The sequence below is a fragment of the Pleuronectes platessa genome, chromosome 19, assembly GCF_947347685.1.
Source record: "Pleuronectes platessa chromosome 19, fPlePla1.1, whole genome shotgun sequence".
In the NCBI taxonomy this organism is placed as follows: domain Eukaryota; kingdom Metazoa; phylum Chordata; class Actinopteri; order Pleuronectiformes; family Pleuronectidae; genus Pleuronectes; species Pleuronectes platessa.
In genome coordinates, this window is record NC_070644.1 from 9,678,078 (window position 1) to 9,701,156 (window position 23,079).

The 23,079-nt window shown below is 43.3% G+C and overlaps 1 protein-coding gene across 7 annotated transcripts in view; it reads left to right on the top strand.

The window, feature by feature from the left end:
• Positions 1 to 22,058, top strand: part of LOC128424715 (probable E3 ubiquitin-protein ligase HERC1) — a 38,148-nt gene extending 16,090 nt beyond the window's left edge. For 2 of the 7 annotated variants that reach the window (XM_053411063.1, XM_053411062.1), the window contains exons 34-80: positions 126 to 218; positions 881 to 1,048; positions 1,151 to 1,390; positions 1,486 to 1,569; positions 1,825 to 2,050; positions 2,185 to 2,479; positions 2,830 to 3,608; positions 4,255 to 4,468; positions 5,082 to 5,251; positions 5,952 to 6,035; positions 6,757 to 6,943; positions 7,032 to 7,183; positions 7,275 to 7,474; positions 7,718 to 7,977; positions 8,534 to 8,586; positions 8,683 to 8,880; positions 9,664 to 9,829; positions 9,925 to 10,168; positions 10,656 to 10,884; positions 10,992 to 11,269; positions 11,573 to 11,700; positions 11,857 to 11,984; positions 12,154 to 12,381; positions 12,785 to 12,912; positions 13,068 to 13,267; positions 13,447 to 13,561; positions 13,684 to 13,812; positions 13,897 to 13,995; positions 14,416 to 14,589; positions 14,727 to 15,011; positions 15,087 to 15,152; positions 15,765 to 15,890; positions 15,993 to 16,131; positions 16,319 to 16,500; positions 16,619 to 16,774; positions 16,905 to 17,027; positions 17,219 to 17,321; positions 17,713 to 17,882; positions 17,983 to 18,121; positions 18,219 to 18,388; positions 18,570 to 18,739; positions 19,118 to 19,283; positions 19,374 to 19,450; positions 19,554 to 19,806; positions 19,974 to 20,126; positions 21,140 to 21,445; positions 21,526 to 22,058. In XM_053411063.1, the coding sequence (XP_053267038.1) occupies positions 126 to 218; positions 881 to 1,048; positions 1,151 to 1,390; positions 1,486 to 1,569; positions 1,825 to 2,050; positions 2,185 to 2,479; positions 2,830 to 3,608; positions 4,255 to 4,468; positions 5,082 to 5,251; positions 5,952 to 6,035; positions 6,757 to 6,943; positions 7,032 to 7,183; positions 7,275 to 7,474; positions 7,718 to 7,977; positions 8,534 to 8,586; positions 8,683 to 8,880; positions 9,664 to 9,829; positions 9,925 to 10,168; positions 10,656 to 10,884; positions 10,992 to 11,269; positions 11,573 to 11,700; positions 11,857 to 11,984; positions 12,154 to 12,381; positions 12,785 to 12,912; positions 13,068 to 13,267; positions 13,447 to 13,561; positions 13,684 to 13,812; positions 13,897 to 13,995; positions 14,416 to 14,589; positions 14,727 to 15,011; positions 15,087 to 15,152; positions 15,765 to 15,890; positions 15,993 to 16,131; positions 16,319 to 16,500; positions 16,619 to 16,774; positions 16,905 to 17,027; positions 17,219 to 17,321; positions 17,713 to 17,882; positions 17,983 to 18,121; positions 18,219 to 18,388; positions 18,570 to 18,739; positions 19,118 to 19,283; positions 19,374 to 19,450; positions 19,554 to 19,806; positions 19,974 to 20,126; positions 21,140 to 21,445; positions 21,526 to 21,711 (8,619 nt within the window). In that variant the 3' untranslated portion in view covers positions 21,712 to 22,058. Of the gene's footprint in view, positions 1 to 125; positions 219 to 880; positions 1,049 to 1,150; positions 1,391 to 1,485; positions 1,570 to 1,824; positions 2,051 to 2,184; positions 2,480 to 2,829; positions 3,609 to 4,254; positions 4,469 to 4,590; positions 4,638 to 5,081; positions 5,252 to 5,951; positions 6,036 to 6,756; positions 6,944 to 7,031; positions 7,184 to 7,274; positions 7,475 to 7,717; positions 7,978 to 8,533; positions 8,587 to 8,682; positions 8,881 to 9,663; positions 9,830 to 9,924; positions 10,169 to 10,655; positions 10,885 to 10,991; positions 11,270 to 11,572; positions 11,701 to 11,856; positions 11,985 to 12,153; positions 12,382 to 12,784; positions 12,913 to 13,067; positions 13,268 to 13,446; positions 13,562 to 13,683; positions 13,813 to 13,896; positions 13,996 to 14,415; positions 14,590 to 14,726; positions 15,012 to 15,086; positions 15,153 to 15,764; positions 15,891 to 15,992; positions 16,132 to 16,318; positions 16,501 to 16,618; positions 16,775 to 16,904; positions 17,028 to 17,218; positions 17,322 to 17,712; positions 17,883 to 17,982; positions 18,122 to 18,218; positions 18,389 to 18,569; positions 18,740 to 19,117; positions 19,284 to 19,373; positions 19,451 to 19,553; positions 19,807 to 19,973; positions 20,127 to 21,139; positions 21,446 to 21,525 lie in introns of all 7 variants that reach the window. The other 5 variants (XM_053411067.1, XM_053411068.1, XM_053411064.1 and 2 more) reach the window with 5 other exon arrangements.
• Positions 22,059 to 23,079: the final 1,021 nt, after the last annotated feature.

The window sequence follows — 23,079 nt, forward strand, 5'->3', positions numbered from 1 at the left end:
TCCTGAAAAGAAATCATTAAGTTAGTGTAACGGAAGAAGACAATGATGTATTCATGATTCATGAACTTATATATTAAAGTCCATAAATTGTTGATTAAATTCTCCTATATTTCTGTATCTTCTAGATTGTTAAACAGCTCTTTCAGTTCTTATCTGTTTGTATGTGGGAGGAACCACTCACCGAGAGGAACCATGAGGAGAAGGAAAAAGACACAGCGGTAATAAACTTTAATAATACTATGTCATATACTTTTACTACTGTATACCATATTGTAGTCTGTTTACCTTGTTAGATGAGAAGTTGTACAAAATGATTCTGCAACTCTTTTCACTCAAGTAGTGTCTTTTGCTCATTCATTATTGATTTAAGTTACAGAAACCAATTTCCGCTACATAATTAGCTTAATTTCTAAATGCACGGTGTAAATGAGCATTACATTGTACAATGACGTGTTCAGAATTCAAAATAGAAATATCACAAAGGAAAGTGCTTAGTCTTTACTACGAGTGAATTAATGAAAGTGAGAGAAATGCAGTCCTGGCAGTAATGAAACTGAAAACAGCACGGACACTTGATAAGACAGATGGGCATGTTATCCGTGGTGGGGGCAGGAGGCAAAGTCGTGAAAAAAGGGAAGACAGGAAAATAAGACCAAATAATAATTAATAAGTATCAAGTTACCAAGATTATTACAAGAATAAAAAATGTGCCCTTTAAATGACTGATATTGATTCCAGTTGAAATCTTTCCCTTTCCATTTTTTTTTGATTTAGCAATTTCTGTTTCAGTGAAGAAGTTAATGTCACATAATATCAGTTGGTGGACAATGCTGAAATAGAGTGCTTGTGTGCTAAGTGTTATCCCCCACATGTTTTGCAGAACCATGGCAGCTACGATGAATGTATTCCCATTGGAGATTTTTCCTTTGACCCACACAAGCTGGTCTGTTGTTCTTTGGAGAGTGGGAACATCCTCTCCCATGGCTCAGGAGGGAAAGGTTACGGCCTGGCAACCACTGCCATCACCTCTGGCTGCTTCATATGGAAAGTAAGGACTGGAATCAGACTTTTTCCTTCTTTAATGACGAGATTTTACCACAAAAATGTGCAATGACCAATAACCTGGCGTGAACCTAACTTCTCTTCTCAGTTCTACATAACCAAAGAGAACCGAGGCAATGAGGGCACATGTGTGGGCGTGTCACGCTGGCCAGTCAGAGATCACAACCACCACACCACCACTGATATGTGGCTGTATCGGGCTTACAGTGGCAACCTGTACCACGGTGGGGAACTAGTCCGCACACTGCCCTCTTTTACCCAGGGAGACACCATAACCTGCATCCTGGACATGGAGGCTCACACCATTTCTTTTGCTAAGAATGACAAGGTCTGATCAAATACTCAGGTGTCATGTTGAAGCTTTGTGCTAAATGACTGTTACTTATGTTTCTACAATCTCTTGCGTTTGTTTTTTTCTGATAGGAGCCAAAGCTGGCATTTGAAAGTGTGGTTGCCTCTGAACTGTATCCATGTGTGTTGTTCTACAGCAGCAATCCTGGAGAGAAGGTATTTGAAATACTGGACGTATGCAAAAGGGGCAACTTTTTCATAATTGATAACCACCATCCATGGCCACTGTTAGAATAAGAATATCTGTGGATCACATTAATATTAGGACCCACGTAGAGAACAGTCAGCTGTCAATACAATGAATGACATAATAAATACCATTATTAAGTCATTTGTAAATGGTGAGAAAAGGGGTTTGCATGTTGCAATATATTCTACTGCAACAAAACTTTACCTCTGTATTTCTCTCAGGTGGCGCTGCGGGACCTGCAGATGAGAGGCATGCCCAGTAACCTGCTTCCCGGGGATCCCCTCTGCAGCCCTCGGACGATGGTGCTGCTGGAGTCGACAGTGCAGCTCCTCCGTCGGCTCCATCAGTGCGACGCGTGGGCCTCGCACATCAACCACTACATCCACACCCACCTGGAGCTCATTGGTTTCCTGCTGAAAGAGGAGGACTTAGGAAGCTACAGTCAGGGTCAGACACAAGTTAACACTTATTTAATTCAGTCTGCTGTTTTGTTCTTGAAGTAGGTTAAGAGTTAAACTGTTAATGAACAGCCCTACGATTCTGTGGTTGATTGATTGTCTCCCTCTTACATTCTCCCGCAGGCTTCAGCTCCACGCGCTTTGAGAAAGAAGAGACTGACAGAGACAAAGGCCTGGCTGGTGACGACTCAAGGGAGCTGCTAAATTTTGGCCGATCGCTGTCAGAGGCCAAACTGGCTGCTCTTTGCACTGAAGTGTGGCCGGTACTGGCTGTGATCGGAGGAGTGGACAGCGGCCTGCGGGCTGGAGGTCTGTGCTTGCACAAGGCCAGCGGACGCAGGGCTATTCTGCTGGGTGTCCTGAAAGAAGGAAGCTCCCTGGTCAAGCTCCAGTGGGAGGAGGCAGAACTCTCTGTCAGGTATTTTAAAAATAAAATCATTCATACTCCACTTACTTTTGATGATATGTCACTGCATGATTCTTAAAAGATGATTCTCATTATCCTCCATTAAACAATTATTATATTTTTCTTGTCTTGGTCCACTCAGCATCATTATTACTCTGTATAATTATTTTCTGTTGGTGTTTATTTTTCCTCCTCTGTAATTTGTCTAACATTCTACTTTATTTTCACCATTTACCCCTCTGATCTTACTTTCTTCTTGCCCCTTCTTCTTCATTCTTAAATCCATTTATCCCTGTTGAATCCGTCCTGGTGTCAATCCATGCTCTATCTGTGGGTTCTACCCATCCTTCGCAATAACTAAGCTCCATGAATTCTTGGTCACCCAGCGACACCCCGGCCATCTCACTGGAGCCCTGCGATGTGTCCTGCTGCGACGTCAGCCGCCTCGGAGGTCTCAAGCCGACAGTGTTGTTGGATCTGATTTATTTGATGGGGCTTCTGGAGGAGCAGGGGTGGCTGGGATGCTATCCTCCCGCCAAACGGAAATACTCAGAGGAGAACACGGAGACACAGAGCTGTCCGGATGAAAACGTGTCAGATGAAATCAGATGGCTTACAGAGGACGACAGGAAAAGGTGTAAGGATCAGAAGGTTGAGACGGAACCCTGCATTTCACCGCCCTCAAACAAAGATGCCTCAAAGATTGCTGACCATCAGGAGTCAACATCTCAACCCCTACCTCACCAAACGTCTCAAACCTCTAAAGTGGATGCCTTTGCACTAGAACTAAGAGCGGTTAGAGTCTCATATCTCCTCGTTGGAGCTCTCAAATCTCTCACTGTCATTTTTAGCTGTGAGAAGCTATCAGATATGCTTCTATTGCCAAAACATGACCCCTCCAACACCTCAGTGAGTCCCCTCTCCAGCCTGAACCCTGACCAGGCTAAGGGCAGCTGCAAACAATGGGATGAGAGCGCTGAGCTGAGATCAGTGCTGCAGTATGTGGTGCAGAGCATGGTGAAGTGGGCGGTCAGGCCCTGTCCCATCAAACAGAGCGTGTCTCTGTCCGACCTGGAAAGGGCTCAGGTCATGATCTACAAGGGAGCGCTGAACAGACTACAGGAGGACAAAGAACGCAAAGGTATCTGCATTTATAGATTTCATCTGCTATTCATTTTTGTCACGCTACTGTGGTGGGGAGCTGGAGATTAAAAATTTGGACTGAAGACACAAAAAAATCCCGATTAGGGACCTAAATTGTGAGTTCAAATGTTTTTAATTGAAAAGACAAGAAACAATTAGGTTAAAAACAAGATGGTGACATAGAGTTCTTGCTCAGCCACACACCATGAATAATTTATTATTTTGTGTTCGCATTGGAATGATTAAGTTACCGATAGGAACTAAAATAAAACAAAACCATGGGAATGATGAGAAAAAGTGGATCATTTAAATTTTTCCATGAACTATCCCTTTAATACAAGGACATTAACCCTACAGGAACTATCAAATTATCTAATACATTTTCTCTCCATGAACTAATTGCAACTGTTCTTGATATTCAAAAAAGGCTATTTAAACATTCTTGAATTTAATGTGAATCAAATTACTTGCTACATACTTGACACACTTACAACTTGCATTGTACTTATGAAGACTTGTGTTTAATGATTTCCACTGACCGACTTAAAAACAGCTTTGTTGTAACATAATGAAGGTTAAAAAAAAAGTATAATAATAACTTATTGGTCTATGACCTAACCTTCATCACTCTGTTTTTCTTACAGAGTCTGGCCACATCTTGTCCTCTCAGCCCATCTCCAAGTCCTCCAGCTCTGTGTCCTTGTACAGCGCAGGTTCGGAGGGCACCGCCATCTTCGGCCAATCAAACAGAGCGTCTGCCTCGTCCTCCAACACAGACTTGGCATCATCTCTGCCAACAAACCTGCAGGGGGATGGCCTTGATAATTTCAACCCTTTCCTCCCCATCAGCCTCCTCCAGTGAGTAGAAAAATTTAAAAATATGAATTTGAGGTGTGCAATTCTAAATACTTGGTACAGCACATTAATAGACACAAACACATTAAATGGAGTCATCATTCTCATGTGACTGATTGCTACAGACCTGTATCTTTTGGCAGCGGCAGCTTGTCTGAAGTCCAGGGAATGGGTGAGTTAGGATCTGTATGACGAGAAGAGAGTGAGGATCCTGCTTGCACTGTCCTCAGTCTCAGCTGCAGCTCTGCCTGCTTGTTTTTCTCCTAACCCAGCCAGTGGACCTGAGTGTCAGTGTCACTCCTGCATTCCAGAAGTGAATAAACGGCTTCAGGGTTGTGTAATCAAATGAAAAATAGAATCAGAGTCATCCAGGGATCGACTCTGGACAAGAGCTCCTAGCCAAAGTGCTCCCACAATTCAAAACACATACTGTAAAACCTTCTGAGTTAGCAGGCTTTAGCTAAAACTTGAAATACAATAATACATGCTTGAATAACTGTCTTCTAAGCTTTTTCAATCAGGTTAATTAAACCTCTCCTTATCGTTTTCAGACTGTTTATGTAATACCTCCTGCACTGTGTTATTACTGTACATACTGTATGTTCGCTCCCTCTAGGCACATGGTACTAACTCGGTTCCCCACGCTTACCGGCCTGGTTAGTGCTCCCCCCGTTCTGCACCCATGCTTCAGCCTGGCCAGCTCTGCTTCTTGTGACGCCTTCACAGAGCAGCAGACTAGCTTCATGGAACCAGGTCCCTGCAGCACACAGGCCAGGAGCAGCCTGGGTAAGAACAGACCTAGAGACGTTAATGTTGGAGGAGCTGTATGAAGTCAAAGTAAAGTAAAGTAGTATATAGACAACAACAAACATTTCCCCATGCTGGCTCCATATACAAATATGCTATTAATGCAATTGAAAAATGAATACACTTAAGCTAGACTTAGGTTTTGTAATATCAGGAGAGAAGTAAAACAACGGTAACTCACTGGAAACCCTATCTCTTGCATGAACTTATATGTCCAGCTACTTGTCACAACTTAATCTGCTGCTCAAAACAGCATGTGTTTTGCTCTGCCACTAGACATTAATTATTAATACAACTATGCATTGCATGCATGACACAATTCTGTGCACTTACATGCTTGATTGGCACCGTTTTCTCATTGTCACTTATGTTTTTTTTATTTTTTAACATTTCTGGGAAGTTCATTAAACTACATCAGGATTAGCAAGCTAATTGATTGGTAGGTGCAAGTATTAATTTAAGAGAACTGAATTGAAAAGGTTTACTGTAGATAGGATAGGAGAGGTTTTTCTTTTCCAGTAGACTAATAAAACAGAGCAAATAGAGGAAAATGAATAAAATAAAAAGCTATTTAGTTCCCTGCTAAAGTCCACAGCAGTTTCATGTACTTAAACTTTTAAAAAATGTAGCCGTGTGCTTGCTTTTGTTTTCTGTTTTTCCTTTTCTCCTCAACCACCAGAACGGACACAAATGTTTGTCACCAGTCGGTTGCTAGAAATGGGATTCTCTATGAGACATATCTACTGGGCCATGGAGGCAGCAGGTACTGCTTTGTGGAGTGTGTCTGATGCCATAAAACGTTTTTGCTTCATGTGCTTTCTAATTTTAAAACATCTGTTTTTCACTGTGTGCTACAGCTGTGTAATAAGAAGAATATTGTTCATGTGTGGAGACAAGTGCAGTGTCTTTGATAGGACATATCAAACTTTTAGGATGAATACAATGCTGTTACTCAGGTGGACATTAACTAAGATTTCAAAATCATATTTTCTAATTATTTTTAAACATATTTTAAGGGGATTCCGTGAGTAAATTGTATCCTGCTTTTCTTCCTTTTAAAAACCTACTGGAGCAAAGTCATTTGTTGGATCGTCATACAATTTTCATTAGGAAAATAAATTGAGGTTTCTCTAATACAACTTTTTGCAATTTCACTACATGGTAAAAGTGAACCTATTACATATTTTTTTGTGACGAATGGCACAGATCACATACGTATTATGAGCATGTAAGTGTATGACTATTTTCACATTTACACTCAACTCCACTTTAGCATCACTGATTTCCCCCCACCCACATATCACTGTCACACACTGTATCATCAGAGCAGATGTGCCAGTCTGACCTTTAAAATTACACTGTACCGTGACCATCTGGTGGCGATGTCCAACATGAAGTAACGACGCAGCACTCCATGATCCGTCCTTTCTTTGAACTCTGACAGTTCAACTTCCCTGTGGTCCCCCCCCCCCCCCCCCCCCCAGATGTAGCTGGTGACTTGGACTCACAAACCATCGAGGTGTTGGCCAGCTGGATGCTCGAGCACCCCCTGACTGAGGAGCAGCTGGCGGCCGAGTCAGCGAGACCCGAGGGCGCTCCCGAGACCCCGTCCTCGGACGGGCCAGAGACGGTGCAGTGTCCCGAGCGCTCCACCAGTCAGCCCACTGAAAGGTCACAGATTTCAGAATGACATTTTGACGTTTTAATTGTAAGAATTACGATCAGTTTGCTCATGGGCTGCTTGTTGTTTGGTTTATAGCCTGTTGCCAGGGCTGGACTGGATTGAGAGGGAGAGCTTCTTGGACGTCCACCTGACCAGGAACAGACCTCCTCCAGCACGGCGGCGTCGCTCAGGCTCAACTCAGAGGACGTCATTCCGAAGGGCGGGTCAGAAAAACTACTTAGTAAATTGTAAAAAGGACAGAACATATTCCTGCTTCTATTACATGATTGAATGTAAGCGATCATTTACTGAAACAAACGAACAAACACATCTTTTCAGACTTGCCATCACCCAACACCCTACCGCAGCTGTACCAGCAACACACAGCGGTGGGCGAGTGGCCGGAGCAGGTGCAGTTTCATCCGTTCTCTGCTGAGGACGAGACAGAGCTGGGCTACATGGACGACCCGTACCATGAGGAAACCTATGAGGATCTGCTCACCTTCAGTTTGGAGAGAGACACACTCCAGATAGTAGAGGTGACAAAATAAATTATTATATATTTATATATTATTGTAGATTAACTTGTAACTTACATCACATTAGAAATGTATTTCATTTCATGATCATTCAGTAGTATATAGTATTCGTCTCTAAAAACTGCACTTAACTTAAGAGCTACTTTAGACTTAATGTGTTTTTCGACTATACTTACACTATTCGCTTCTTTCACGTATACCAGAAAAATGATCATCCCCCTCACCGTATAATCCAAATTTTAGGCCGGAGAAGAACACAGCCAGATGGTGAAGTGCGAGTTGTGCAACACCCTCACGCTGCAGTTCAACAATCACATAAAGCGGCGCCACCCGGGGTGTGGGCAGAGTGCTGCACGAAAGGGCTACGACAGCACCGGGGCCTACGTGGACGTCTGGTTCAAGGGGGAGTGCGGCTCAAACTTTCCATTCTACCTCCTGTGCAGCTCCTGCAGGGAAAAGTATCTGGCTGCAAACCTGAGTGACACAGCTTCAAAATATGAAAGGTGAAGCAGATGTATGTGAAATTATGTTTGCAGGAAATGAATGCATGCACCACAAATTGCAAAGAAACCTATCATGGTGCCTCTTGCCTGTTTCTTAATCTCACAAAAATGGCGAAATAACTTCACAGCCTATTAATACCTACACCATGTAGGTTATGTATTTGTTTGTTTATTATATAGCAGAATTATGCAGAAACTACTTTACCCTTTTCCATGACATTTTGGGAGGGTTGGTGCATAACATAAGGAAGAAACTATAACATTTTGGTGCAGATCAGGGGGAATCGAGGGATGTTTTTCACTGTCTTAAACATAGTGAGATAGAGCGTAGTTCCATATTTTCATTGATTTAAAAAAATAAATAATAGATGAATCTTGATGAAAAAAAACAGACTGATATTTATGAGTGTATGAAATTTGGTGCAGATCCAAATAAAACCTGGATCTAGGTAATTTAAATGTGGTTTCATAGGCCTAATATTGTGCCTTGGTGGAAGTATGTGCTCTGCTTCATGCCATTTTACTTGACATTGTTTTTTCCTCCTTTTGTTTTTAGGATTAAAGGTCTGACATCTGATCTGATTGGCCAGCTAGACAGCACCTCAGATGGTAAGACATTTCGTTTTCACTTGAAAACAGGATAAGTCATTTGGTTTTCATTAAATGCATTTGTTTATTATATGAATTGCACTTCTGTTTGCACAGATGATTGGGAAATGAGCCACCAAGACGAGTGTGACACAGAGAAGCTGACTGGACTGGAGGACTTTGGGCTCCTGCTGAGACCCCTGGGGCTGACTGAGAAGAAGCTGGTGCCAGACGTCATAACCTTCACTGAACCAGATCCACTTGGAGCTCGGGTTTACAGCACTGCTGACCCAGCAAGAGCACAAGCTCCCAAAGGTACGGAGTACAGAGTCCTGCACAGGTCGAGCTTTTCAAAGCTCTGTTCCAGACCCAAACCTTTAGCCACTATTCTCTCCACGTCAAATCCGGATCCGCCCGCAGCCGTTGACATATGATTCTCAATCCATCACCTATGATAAAACACACTTGCTACATACACAGTCACATCAAATGGGTAACATATTCACATCCGGGTATTATGGTCCGTTAATTAAATGTTTTCTATAAATGTATTTTCTTTTAAACTTTATTCAACTTTAATTTATATCCACTTGACCCAGTGCAGCTGCAAAGGAGCTGACACATCCTAGGTAAATGACAGGGAAGGGGCTTTTAGTTTTTTCTAGTCATTCTCTCTGCAGATATATTATGACTCCACAGAGTGACACCAAACCAGCCACCCATGACTATGATACAAAATTCCTGCTCATCTCTGAATATTACATTTCTGATCACAAACAGAACATGAGGTCACATTGACTCAGTCCCTTTGGTTCCTGATGCAGTTCATTTGTCTTTCACTACATCTCTAATGAACCATTTTGCCAACTTGTTGTAACACACACCCACACTCCCTCTGTGCTTGTTGGCAGCATCCATCCACAGTCAAATTAACTGCAGCATAGTGACTCATCAATCATTTATCATAGCAGGCACACACACTACCATTTGTCCCAGTGATGAAGCATTGTGTTTTCATGCTGTCAGCGAGCTTTCTATATCAGGGATTTGTCCTGTAATTAATTAACTGTGGTTTGATGTGTTTGTTTTCCTCACCAGGGAATGCCCTTGTTGAGCAGAAGACCTCTCTGAGCCTGGGACAGCAGGCGGTGTCACTGAGGGACTCTCATGATCGACTGAAGGCTCTTAGAAGAGTCACCTCCACAGCCCAGATTCTGCTCGCTTACAGCATGGTGATGAGAGCTCTGTCTCAGACCGCCTCTAGGTACAGTGTGTTTGAACAGAATGTGGCCCTGTTGATATGTAGTTCACCACGTGATCAGTGGGGTTTCAAGAGTCCTCTTTTATCTCCCTCTCCAGTGCCTCAGTGTGCAGCCAGTCCAATGGATTAGAGTCCTTGGGTCTGGCTGATATTCGCATCCTGGTGCGTTTGATGACTCTGGCAGCGGGGGGGAGGGCTCACACCTGTGTGGACAGACAGTCGGGTGTGAAGGGATCAGAACGCAACAACTCCACCTGCCTCAGCTTCCTCACCTCAGCCATAGGCAGCGTGGTGTCCCATAGCTCTACTGCTTACCGACAGCTAGTGGAGATATGCACTCAGGTCAGTTCTATTAATGAATACTGTGTATGACGTTCCTGGATATTGTGGGTGGGATTCCTTTCATCCCAGCTAGTTTAAAAAATGTTTTATACATATATATTTTTTTCTGTTTCTCTGATGGAGTTTGTAATATTAAAAGATCAGATCTAAATCACAATGTCTCTTTAGCTTTTTATATCAATAAGTGCATAGAAAAGATGTATAGAACTATGTAAATACAACAAATTATTATAATGTTTTAAAAATAGGGGCAATTTATCAGAGGAAATTAAAACAACAGTCTCAGAAATTATAAATAATTAAATTACTATATATTTTATTGTGAACATGTATGTAAATACTCAAATGAGAATGTACGTAATTATACTTAACTAATATTGCTGCTAGTTTATGTTCTTTATTAATTTATTCATTCAGTTCATTTATTTTGAATTTCCTTCCGGGGGGCTTAATACATCTGTCTGAATATGAATATGCCTGTCTGTAGAACCTAATGGCCGCAGCTACGGGCGTGAACATCGGGGCCATTGGAGATCCACAGCAGAGAGGTGGTCTGAACTCCAGTCTAACAGCTGCAGCACAGGGAGCCCAGACGCAGAAAGACTGCAGCGACCAGACGCCCCCGACCTTCCTGGTCACACAGAGTCTGGTGTCCCTGCTGACTGAGAAGGGCGTTCACTGCTACGGCCCAGACAGGACTGAACACGAGACCAATGGTGAGAGGGTGTCTTTTATTAGGTAGCTGTGTTGCTATGTTTAATTTATTAGTGTTTGAAATATTGTGATGTTGTTATTCATTGTCCTCATTGTCTGTTTAACCTAGATGCAGGGAACCACGGGGTGTCCTCTTCGTCCTTGCCTCCTTCCCCTTTGCCCCTTGTTAGTGCCAGAGTGGGCCCTCTGGAGCTGGCAAATGCGCTGGCAGCATGTGTCCTGTCTGCCAGGCTCACCAGCAGACACCGCCAGTGGGCCACGCAGCAGCTGGTGCAGTTGTTGGCCTCGACAGGAAGGGACATTCCTAATCGTCCCCAAACATACAGCGACCTGGCAGGTGACTTGCGCAAATGTCCCCTCAAGAGGCTGGAAGGACATTACAACAAGGTGAGGGACTTTGTGTTGGTCAGTTCTGTACAATTTATATCAACAATCCTCATTAAAACAGAGCTTAAAATAACAGCTTTAAGCTTCTGTTGACTCCGGCCAGGACTTTCAATGACACAGACGTTTTAGGATTGTCTGTTCTTCTTAGTCTCTATAACATGATTGATGATTTTTGTTTTTTATTACATAAGCATTTAAGAAATCTTTAGCCAGGTCCTTCAATTTTCTATTGAGGTGATGTGTATGATAAAGTCTACAAAACATGTAGTAAAAGTATCTCTGCATTATCTCCATTTGTTTCAGGTGGCCAGCTGCTCCTGGAGCAGTGAGCAGAGTTTGCTGGCCACATGCTCCCAAGACAAGGTGGTACAGCTGTGGAACATCAGCCACAACACAGCAGAGTTACAGACCACCTTCTCCTGTATCACCAGGTTAGATCTGCCCGATGCCTTATCGTTAGTCTGTTCCTCCGGCTGCCCAAGCCCTTTTATTTGTAGAAAAAATATTTAAATAAGACTAATTTGCTTACACAGAAAGACATACATTTTAGACTATTAAATTGTATTATTATTATTGTCTTTCTGCAGTAAGACAGACCGATCAAACAGTGAGACGCCTGGTAGATGTCATCACATGTCTCCTGTCTACTGGAGCACAGAAGGGAACTTCTTGGCTTCACTTGAAAACAAGCAGATCAACATCATGACCATCAAGGGTTGGTCTAACATATCTATGAAATCTAACATAAGTCATGTTTCAAAACACTTCAAAACAACTGTTTTGATTAGTAATTTCTCAAAATTATTTTTCCACATGCACCCACACAATTCATAATATTTCAAACTGTAGTTGCTGCAACCTGAATATTTCCCTTTGCTGTGCAGGTTCTCACTGTCACATGGAGGCTCAAGTGTCCCGGGTCACGGCCCTTTGCTGGGCTCAGACCTACAGCCTGCGGGTTCTTGAGCAGCCGGTGGGTGGTAAGAATAGACCTGCTGAAAGCCTGCTGGTGGGTCGGCTGGACGGGTCCCTCTGCTGGCTGCAGGTCTCGATGCAGGACATAGAGCTGCAAGTGAAGAGCACTGAACTCATCCACTGCCACAGGAATGAGGGTGAGGAAGAGGCTATACACACTTTTATTACACACTATTACACACTTATTCAAATAGAATAATGTGTTTTCATCAAAATACTCACATCCAATGCACTTAATGTAAATATTACATAAGGCGAGATTCGTTTTTTTTTTTTAACTCCTTTTTAGGAGATGTGTTTGAATGGACATATTTGTGCTAACAACATTTTAAGTTTTAGTTTTGGACACAGCCATGTTAGCTTTCCCCCCTTGCCTCCATCCTTTCTACCTTTGGCTCTAACCTCCATATTTAGCACATATACCTGAGTTTGGTATTAATTTCCTCATCTTGTCTTAACAAATATGTAAACGTGTGTTTCTACACAGTATGAATCCATTAGTGTAAAATATTCCTCTTCTGTGCTCCTCCTTCCTTGTAGCTCCTCAATGTGTGGCCTGGCACAGTGAGGACCAGCCATTTGCAGTGGGATATCCCAATGGAAAGATCCTTCTGGCCACGACTGAGACCTATGTGAATGAGCAGCCAGTAGTTCTGTCTGTCTTCCAGGTTTGTCTGCTAGATTATTACTATACCAATTTAAAAGAGACAAACAACTGCATGTACTTCACATCCAAATGCATCTGTCACTCTGTTGTCTAAATTGTATTTTTTCCCATGCTATTTGTCATTACTGATCCTCTCCACTTCCCTTGACTCTGCAGGACAGTGTGACTTCTCTTAAATGGGACCCCACGGGACACTTGCTGCTCTGTTTGGGAAGGTCGGAGGCAACGAAGATACTGGGAAACTCTGGTGGAACCTGGGTGACCCTGCACTCCCTCATTCACAGCAGCACCGTTAACATCGCTGAGTGGTGCCCACTCGCTGGCAGAGCACCTGAACCCAGGCTCATGATGGCTGCGTGAGTTTTAATAACACATTCTTCATTTGGTCTCTGATTATTCTGCCGTTTTATTGAAAGATGTACAAAAAATTTTTTGAAAATTTGGCAATATCTAATAATAGTTGCATGATGGATTCCTCATTTTTTATGTGTGATCATTGTCGTCAATTCTGTTTTTTATCTCCATCCTTCTACAGAGGTTGTCAGAATGGATCTGTGTATGTCTGGACACTGCCACAGGGGGGCACTGGTGTGTCTCTGTTCAACCTACTGAACAACCCTCAAATAAAAAAAAAAGACAATGATGTCAAGGTTAGTTTTCAGGGTTCCTTTTACTGACCTAGTTCTACTAATATTAGGAAATTATATGAAAATACCATGTTACTTATAGTTTTATCTAAGAGTAACATGTTTCTCTTTCTTTTTCCCTGCAGGACAGTGCAAAGTGTGTGTTTGTACTTCATGGCCACATCACAGCAGTGAAGTCCCTCTCATTCTGCTCCAGTGGTCTGACTCTGGTAACTGGCGGGATCGGGGGACTGCTCAACATCTGGTCCTTACAGGTCAGATAACAGAATTTTCTGCCTCTGCCAATTTCTTAGCTGAAGTTTTACTTCAGAATTTGACTTCCTCTCTGTATCTTTTAGGATGGTTCAGTTTTACAAACTGTAACAGGATTGGGTTCAGTTGTGAGTACGACCTGGATACCAAGCTTGGGTATCGCTGCCTGCTTTGGGAGATCAAAGGTAATTTTCATCACTCCGAAACTACAGGAATGGTTCAACATACTTGTTTTACAGACATTTACATAAGACGTTTGATTCCAATATTCTCGTATCTGTCCATTTATGTGATTTACAGCTAAAAGTGGGTCATTTATGCTTAAGTCAGTCAGCTATAGACTATATAGTAAGCTAACCATCTCCTGGCTCTGACTTCATATTTAGCACAAGAGTTGTATTGATTTCTTGTCGATCTTGTCAAAGCAAATAAGTCAATTTTCCTCAATGATCAACTATTAGCCAAAGGTAGCCAGTCTCAGTTTTCCTCTTACTACTCGATACTGAAGTTTTGTTTCTATGAATCAGACTTTTATGTATAAGGACATTTCTACAAAAGCTGAAACACTGTTTAAAAAAGTTTTCTCTTCCCTGTTTCATTCCCAGGATGTTTTGTTGATCTGCTGCACCCCCGACTGGATGAGTCAGAATCACGTGCTACCTTCCTGCCGTATGGTTCTCAGAAGCCAGAACATCCTGGGTCTAAATCGGGCGCCTTGTTTGGCTGTGTTTCTGGAGAGGCTGCCGTTGCTGTTACAGGAGCAGTACAACCATGAGCGGGTCATTAATTTAACATTTGATTACATTTTCTGGGCTTGTTAATATCCCTATCTGCAGTAAAAAGATGTCACTACTGTATGTTTGTGTCCATGTGAGCTTCAGCTGGGACTTATTTCCTTTTCCTTCCATCACCGCAGACCCACGTGGCAGCAGGTGACCAGCTCGTCCACAGTGCCTTCCTTCAGAGCCTGGCCTCCCTGACTGTCGGCTTGTCCTTGGAGAAACACCTGTGCCGCCTCCCACGCCCTCCACACCACAGCGGCCCTGACGCCAACTCCTGCCCCTCAGAGTGGAGCTGGCTCGCCACCTACGCCACCACCGTCCGCAGCGCTGAGGCTATCGCTAGCGGCACTGCTTTCCCAGAATCCTTCATTGTCTCAGAGTTTCAGGAGGAGGAAGACAGTGAAATTATCACCGCACTGGTGAGTAGAGACCAACCTGTTTGTGCTGTGGTTTTTCACAGCGGACACCTATTGAGTCTCTTGTCTGTCTTTTAGGACAACAGCAAGTGGAGCTTCAGGATGGATGAACAGCTGATGTCTTGGGCGACCACCAGACCAGAGGTAACAGCTAAGTCATGTGTATAGAAGGAATAAGTGACAACTCTTCCTTAAAATGTCAAAAAAAAACTAGACCTACGTTATATATGTTGTTGACATATTTACTAACATAATCCAAAATGTTCAAGGTAACAGGGCATTTTATTTTTTACACCTAAACTTTTTATAGTGTCATATCCACTTTACCCGTCTCTGCTATAACTTCCAGGGCAAAGACGTTTGACGACCAATCGGATGTTTTTTTCTTTTCACTTGACTTGGTTTGCATTGGTCTCTCATAATGGATCACGATAATTCAATTTTATTTGATGCGTAATGTGAATAAAACTTTAATTCATGACCTCATCCGTGAACATCATTTTTCGTCTGCGTCGCATCAGGTCGATTTTTATTGGTAATGATGGTGAAGACAACAACTCCCATCGTCCCATTCTGCTTCATGACATTTTATACCCTCTTGTCTTGTAACTGGTCAATGCTCTTTCCAATCAAACATGTCCAGAAAGAGACCTCTGTCAGCAACAGAGAAAACTTACAATAGTTGTACAATGAACTAGTATTTTCTTTTAGGTCCAGTCCTATTTTAAATCCCATTTTACCTGCTATGTTTCTTAGGACTGGCAACAAGGAGGAAAGACTGAGGTCTACCTGTGGGGGAACGGACGTTACGGACAGTTGGCAGGGATGGGAAACAACCTCATGATGCCAACTCTTGCACCGACCCTGTCCCAGACACAACAGGTAACAACTTTTTCTCTCAGGACACAGACTCTGTCCTTCATCGCTGTGGTTTTTAAATAACATTTCTTTCTCCTTGTGTGTCTGCTTTTCACTGTCATCCAGGTTGTGTGTGGTCAGAACTGTACCTTCCTTGTCCAGTCCAATGGGACCGTGTTAGCTGTCGGTGAAGGACAATATGGCAGACTGGGCCAGGGGAATTCTGATGATCTCTATGTCCCCACTATTATATTTGCTTTTCAAGGTACACTATTCATCAAGAGCCAAAAAGCAAAAGTCTGAGGTGGTCTGCTTATAGATGTTCATTTTCCCTCAGACAGCATTTTATTCACAAGAGAAAGGACAAAATAACATTGCAGTTACATTTGGTAGCTTCAATTAATTATCATCTTCTTAAGTTAATCTTTACTGACTTATTGATATTTGAACAGGTTATGTGGTGACTCAGCTGGCGACGTCTTGTGGGTCCGATGGCCACTCCATGGCCCTGACCGAGACCGGGGAGGTGTTCAGTTGGGGAGACGGAGATTTCGGCAAACTGGGTCACGGCAACAGCGAAAGGCAGAGGAGACCCAAACAGATCGAGGCCTTACAGGGAGAAGAGGTCGTTCAGGTAGAGATACTTTTGGGTACTTTTGTCTTATTATACTCTAGAGTTAGAAGCATCATGGAGGTCGGTGTAAAGATCAATAATTTAAGAATTTTTATATTGTTTTTCTTTCTCTCTTTAGCTTGCTTGTGGGTTCCGGCACTCTGCTGTGGTAACAGCAGATGGGAAACTGTTCACCTTTGGCAGCGGTGAATCCGGCCGTCTGGGTCAGAGGTCAACATCAAACAAGATGCTGCCCGAACGAGTGGCAGCGCTAGAGGGATATCATGTGGGGCAGGTAAATAATAAACGCATGATTTTTTATTATTAAAAGTGTGATTTTTTTTTTTTTTTTGATATTGTTGTTTCCAGAGTGAAAAAACGGTCATGCTGTCGGAAAACAAATTAAACTTGGTGACGTTTCTCAGGTGTCATGTGGACTCAACCACACTCTGGTGCTGTCTCTCGATGGTATGGTTGTGTGGGCATTTGGAGATGGAGATTACGGCAAATTAGGGACCGGTTCTTCTACAGCGAAGTACTACCCACAGGTAAGATAATGGAGACTAAGACTCAAACACAGGATCCTCAAGTGAGAATGACATGACCCAAACTTATCTTCTTTCATATCCATTGCTTTAACAGTTAATTTATTTGAATGCAAGGCTTTTCTTCATGCATTCACAGGTGACTCTATAATGCATTGTAGATGAAATACTGTGTCTGGTTGTTCCATTTTCAGAAAGTGGAGCAGCTGTGCAACAAGGGAATTAAGAAGGTCACTTGTGGAACTCAGTTTTCTGTGGCGTTGGCCTGTGACGGACATGTTTACACCTTCGGACAAGGTACATCTCCGTGTGGACCTGGAATTTAAGAATGTTTGAGAGCTTCCATCAGTAAAAAGGGGAAAAATACAGCGTTTATTTAAATATCTCTATGTAATAAAACCCAAATTTTTTTATTGCAAATTATTCGATTAAAAACGATTGAATTCATTATTTACTTCAAAAATGACCTCAGCCAGCACTTTTCAAGTTTGAGTATTTTAGTCATTAGAAACGTATTTAATTCTTGTGTCTTTGGGTTGTGGCTAATATGCGTCATAGCATGTAACATTTCATGAAGTATACTTAACTAGGATGTAATTTGTTGTCATGCAGGTAATGTTATAACTTCAATGACTGTGTGTATTTTTTAAATAATGCGTTACTCGTCTTCCTCCTGTTTGTTCCTCAGAGCGTCTGATCGGATTGCCGGACTCCATGTTGAAGAACAAATCCTGCCCTCAGGTGGTGCCTTCACTGGAGGGGCTCTTCATAGAAGACATTGCTGTGGGATGTGAACACGTCCTCGCTCTGTCCTCCACTGGAGACGTCTACGCCTGGGGCTGCAACAGTGAGGGACAGGTAACCGACACAATCAGAAATAAATGTATACACTTGGATTGCATTGCACATCACAAGCTCTCTAAAGACTGCACTGTTGTCTTTTATGATTGCCTTCCAGCTTGGTCTTGGACACTCCAACCACGTGAAAGAGCCCACACTCATAACAGCCCTGCAGGGGAAGAACATCAAACAGGTCTCTGCTGGCCGCTGCCACAGCTCAGCATGGACCGCCCCCTCTACCTCGCTGAAAAACTCAGGTACACAGCCCTGCATTATCTGTAAACAAGTATTGAATTAATGAGCCCTGAGAGAGGATGCACATGGAACTTGTTCTTTTTTTAACTTCATCTCCAGGTGGCTCTGGAAATTTCCAGCTTGGCCTTCCCCAGTCAGTCCCTCCTCAGTACAACACCCTGAAAGACTGCAGCCCTGATGTCCTTAGCATGCGTCTCCGGGTCCTATACCACTTTTCTGATCTTATGTACAAGTCCTGGAGGCTGCTCAACCTGGACATCAAAAATCGAGTAATAATTTATCTTTGTAATACATTAAAAAAACAAATGTAAAGGAACAAAATCATCAAATTCCTACTGGTAATAAAATACCTCTTGCTTGTTAATCTTATTTCCTCCTCACTGTCATTCTGTCAGTTCGGCGCCTCATTCACCTCGTCTTATTTTATCACCTGTCCTTGCCTCTCTTCAGGTGTCCACTTCACGCTACAGTTCAGGGACGACAGCTATCATCCGGGGCGAGCTCCGAGGTCTCCTGTCCCCCAAGGTCAACACTCTGCCTCTCGTGCGCTGCATCGGCAAAACAATGACCCAGGGCAAAACCTATGGGCCACAGATCACTGTGAAACGGATTTCCACAAGGTAAAGGTGACCATTATATTCAGCCGGTTGACCCCTGAAGACACACATCTGTCTGTACGGTGGAAAACAGCTGATGGAGAGTAAGGAGGGGGCCATAACAACTTGCTGTATTTCCACTGGCCACAAAACCCACTAACACCGACTTACATCTGGCTTTTGTCTGAAAGGGAATGCATTTAATCAGCAAACATGACACAAATTTCAAAACCAGCTTTTTCTGGTGTAAAAGAGGTAATACTGAAAAGATATCGCTGACATTTGCCTGCCTCATTTGATGGTTTGCTCTCAAGTTCTCCTCAAAGTGCCCTTTGAATGCAGCCATGTTTTTCTGTTAGTAATTGAAGATTGATGTCCCTTCTCTTCCGCTCGACTCCACAGAGGTCGCTCCAGTAAGCCCATCTTCGTGCAGATCGCTAAACAAGTCGTGGGCTTAAACCCTCTGGAGCTTCGGCTGCCGTCACGAGCCTGGAAGGTCAAGCTGGTTGGAGAGGGAGCCGATGATGCCGGAGGAGTGTTTGACGACACCATCACTGAGATGTGCCAGGTAGGAAGGAAACACACACAGAGAGAGCATACTGTAATGCAGTGTGAATATTCTAGTTTATGTACAAAGTGTTGACTATGTTTTCACCAGGAGTTGCAGGCTGGTGTGGTGGATCTCCTGATTCGTACTCCCAACAGCTTTGCAGATGTGGGCAGTAACACTGACAGGTGCCTATCGTGTTTCTTCCTTTGATAAAGCCGAATTACATCCTTTAAGTGCAACAGACCATCAGACTTCAAAACATATCTTTAACTGTGTGTGTCCTTACAGGTTCCTGTTGAATCCAGCAGCACTATCAGAGGAGAACATGGTCCAGTTCCGCTTCCTGGGAATCCTCATGGCCGTGGCCATCCGCACCAAGAAGCCTCTGGACCTGCATCTGGCTCCATTGGTGTGGAAACAGCTCTGCTCCATGCCACTGGGAGGGCCTGACCTGGAGGAGGTGGACCTGCTCACCTACCGCACCCTCCAAGGCATCCTTCATCTAGAAAACAGTGGAATCACAGAGGATAATTTCCATGTGGTGAGATGTTAAGCAATTTGACTTATTGAGTTTATTACTATTCCTGTATATCTTCAACTTTCCAAGCCCAATGACATTTAAGTGACATTTTAATCTCTACTTCCTCAACCCCCTCTTATTATCTGTTTCCATCCTTCCTTCCGCCCGGCATCGTCTCCTGTCTGCAGATGATCCCACTGGACTCGTTCGTGGCCCACAGTGCTGATGGAAGGCTGGTACCTGTGGTTCCTGGGGGTCAAAACATATCCCTCAACTTTGCCAACAAGACTGAATATGTGGAGAGAGCTCTGGACTACAGACTGCATGAGATGGATTCACAGGTTTGAAGGGCTGGGGTGTCGAAGAATCACTTGGGTGTATTTCGCAGAGCTGGTGAAAGTATCAGCCTGAAATCTGCATGAAATCTTCTACATATTTACACATTTAGGAATACTGATCTGTAAGATACACACAAGTGATGTACTAAGTCTACACCATGTCTCAGTAGCACTCCCTTCACCCCCCCCTGCTTTGACTCAAGGTTAAAATCAGTAGTCAAAACAACTGACCATCAGCAAACCAGTGAGCTATCCTATTGATGGACAGTATGTTCCATGCATATGCACCTGCAGTTTGTTTAAATGAAACTAATGAGGGTGAGACATCTGAATCCAGTGTAACTGGGACATTCACCTCTTTATTTAAAATACAGACAACAAAATTATAATCATCCTGTTTTTACTGAGATGAAGAACTTGATAACAGATAATTGACAAATACACCAGTCAGTCAAAATAAAATCTTAGTTGATCTTTGATTGTAGATTGGGTTCTGAGGAAAAATGTTGGTTATTTTTTATATTTTTGTATTTATTTTATATATATATTTCAATCACACGTAAAGAGAAAGGAGCTAAAACCAAGTGTTTCAGACAGAGGCTGAAAAGAGGAGCTGCAGTAATGGACAGTAAGAGAAAACTGAAACAGGATTTGTTTCCGGAGCATTGGAGCCTTTTCAATAACCCAAATTAAAATCATCACCCTAAATATGAACATTTGTCTCCTGTAACAAACTGAGGAAAGTTTTTTTTTAAATCTTAAACCCTCAGCAAATAAACAGACTGATTTAGGAAGGGACTTTAAAGTGAGAGTGTGTTTTAAAACAATAATAATAATAACCCTTAATTCACCACTCAGGAAATGTCCACATAGGCAATATGATAAAGCAGACACAGTACATTCACTGCCACCAGTTTCCATTAGCGCTCACCACACAGTTGCTCCTGTTTGTTGTCCGTGTTGCTGCTGCTTTGATCTCGGTGGATGAAGAATCAAAGGCGCTCTGTCGTGTGCAGGTGGCCGCTGTCAGAGAGGGCATGTCCACCATCATCCCCGTGCCCCTCCTCTCCCTGCTCACGGCGCTGCAGCTGGAACAGCTGGTCTGCGGCCTGCCCGAGGTCTCCGCCGAGATGCTGAAGAAGCTGGTGCGCTACCGCGACATCACCGACAGCCACGAGCTGGTCGGCTGGTTCTGGAAGAGCCTGGAGGAGTTCACCAACGAGGAGAGGGTGCTGTTCCTCCGCTTCGTCTCTGGCAGGTCCAGGTTGCCGTCCAACCCGGCCGATATCGCGCAGAAGTTCCAAATCATCAAGGTTGACAGGGTAAGGTCACGGCTAAAGAAAGTAACGAGCCTGTTTTATCAGAATAAATACTAAAAAGAATTCCTCGTTATCTCATCCAGCCCGTCAACGGCCTCCCTACGGCTCAGACCTGCTTCTTCCTGCTCCGCCTGCCCCCGTACACGAGTCAGGCCATCCTCGCCGAGCGTCTGCGTTACTCCATCCACAACTGCCCCTCCATCGACATGGACAACTACATGCTGACCCACAACACGGACCCAGTGGACAGCTCCGACACCGAGGACTGAGGCAGAAAGCCGCGGCTTACATGGCAATGAATGTATTTTCTCCGATGCCATGCACATTATGCACTGAACACAGAGTTTTCTTGGCCAAACCTGTACGGTAGTGTACTGTTTATATGTCCGTTGGTTTCAAGATGTGTGTAGTTCCGATTTTTCGACTGTGAAAGGTGTAATTATCACAGGGCTTGCTCTGAATCAAAACCACAGGGATCCGGAGTAAGATTTCAAAATATAGGCGACTAAGCCACAATAAAGGAGTTCATGTGCCTGTTTGTTTGAAAATATGTAATAATTTAATGAGCTGCCAAACATAGGCAGTGTTATTGTAAAATAAAGAGTGTTTAAATAAGGATGTTGTTGTACTGTGGTCGGAATTTCTGCATCCAAATGAGAAGTTACTGCCTCCAACAAGAAAGTCTTGTTCCCCCCAGTCTGTTTGTATCTATCTGGTTTGTTAGCAGGATTAGCAGAAGGATCCAGTATGGGTCAATACAATAAGGTGCAGTTTATTGTTCCAGTGTTTTTCCAGCTTTAAAGCCCATGACATGAAATAGTTTCGACCAAATAATCCACAGTCAAATTTAATATTAGAGGAAGGATCTCTGTTGGTACTTTTACTGATTCGATCAGTCAAGAAGGAATCTGCCTCACGTGGAGAGCGCCTGGCAACAGGAGCCGACTGATGCTACCAAATCCTGATTGGTGCATGGCAGTACATGGCACCAGAGCCCCAACCAGTTTCAAACCAGTGATAAGAGCACAGACGAATGGACACAAATAGATTTATATATCATGTGGAAAAAATAATTTGATTGTAGTACAAAGCTGATTGAGAATAAAAAGGTTTTCTGGGCCTTTTGGGCTTTATATGACATTTCAATGTATGGCTACGCTCCACACACACAAATCAACAGCTGTCCTGGTTGCAGAGCAAGGATCCTAATGCAGCTCCCCTGAGTCCGCTGTTGTCCTGAGTCGGCAGCGCTGTTGAGTCTGCAATTTGTCTGCCGGTGAGAGGTGCGTCTGCTGTGACCTTATTACCCATCTGTTTCCCCCGTGAGCGGTGACGTCGACCAATAAGGGCTCGGCTCGACCTGCAGTCAGCAGCCCTGCAGCTGAGAGAGGGAGGCTTCTTCATGCAGAGACCTCGCCAGGTATATAAATACAACATCCATCCATCAGCTTGACAAGAGCACACGTTCAGAGAGGGGGGCGGAGATTGACCAAAAAAAACTACATCTCAGGTTGTTTTTTTCTGATTTTATCATTACTAGTAATACTATTATAACATTATTATTTAATCTCTTTTAGGTCTCTTTGCCAAAAAGAGATAATATTTACCTGAAAAGAACCCAAGCCTCCTCTTTCTCT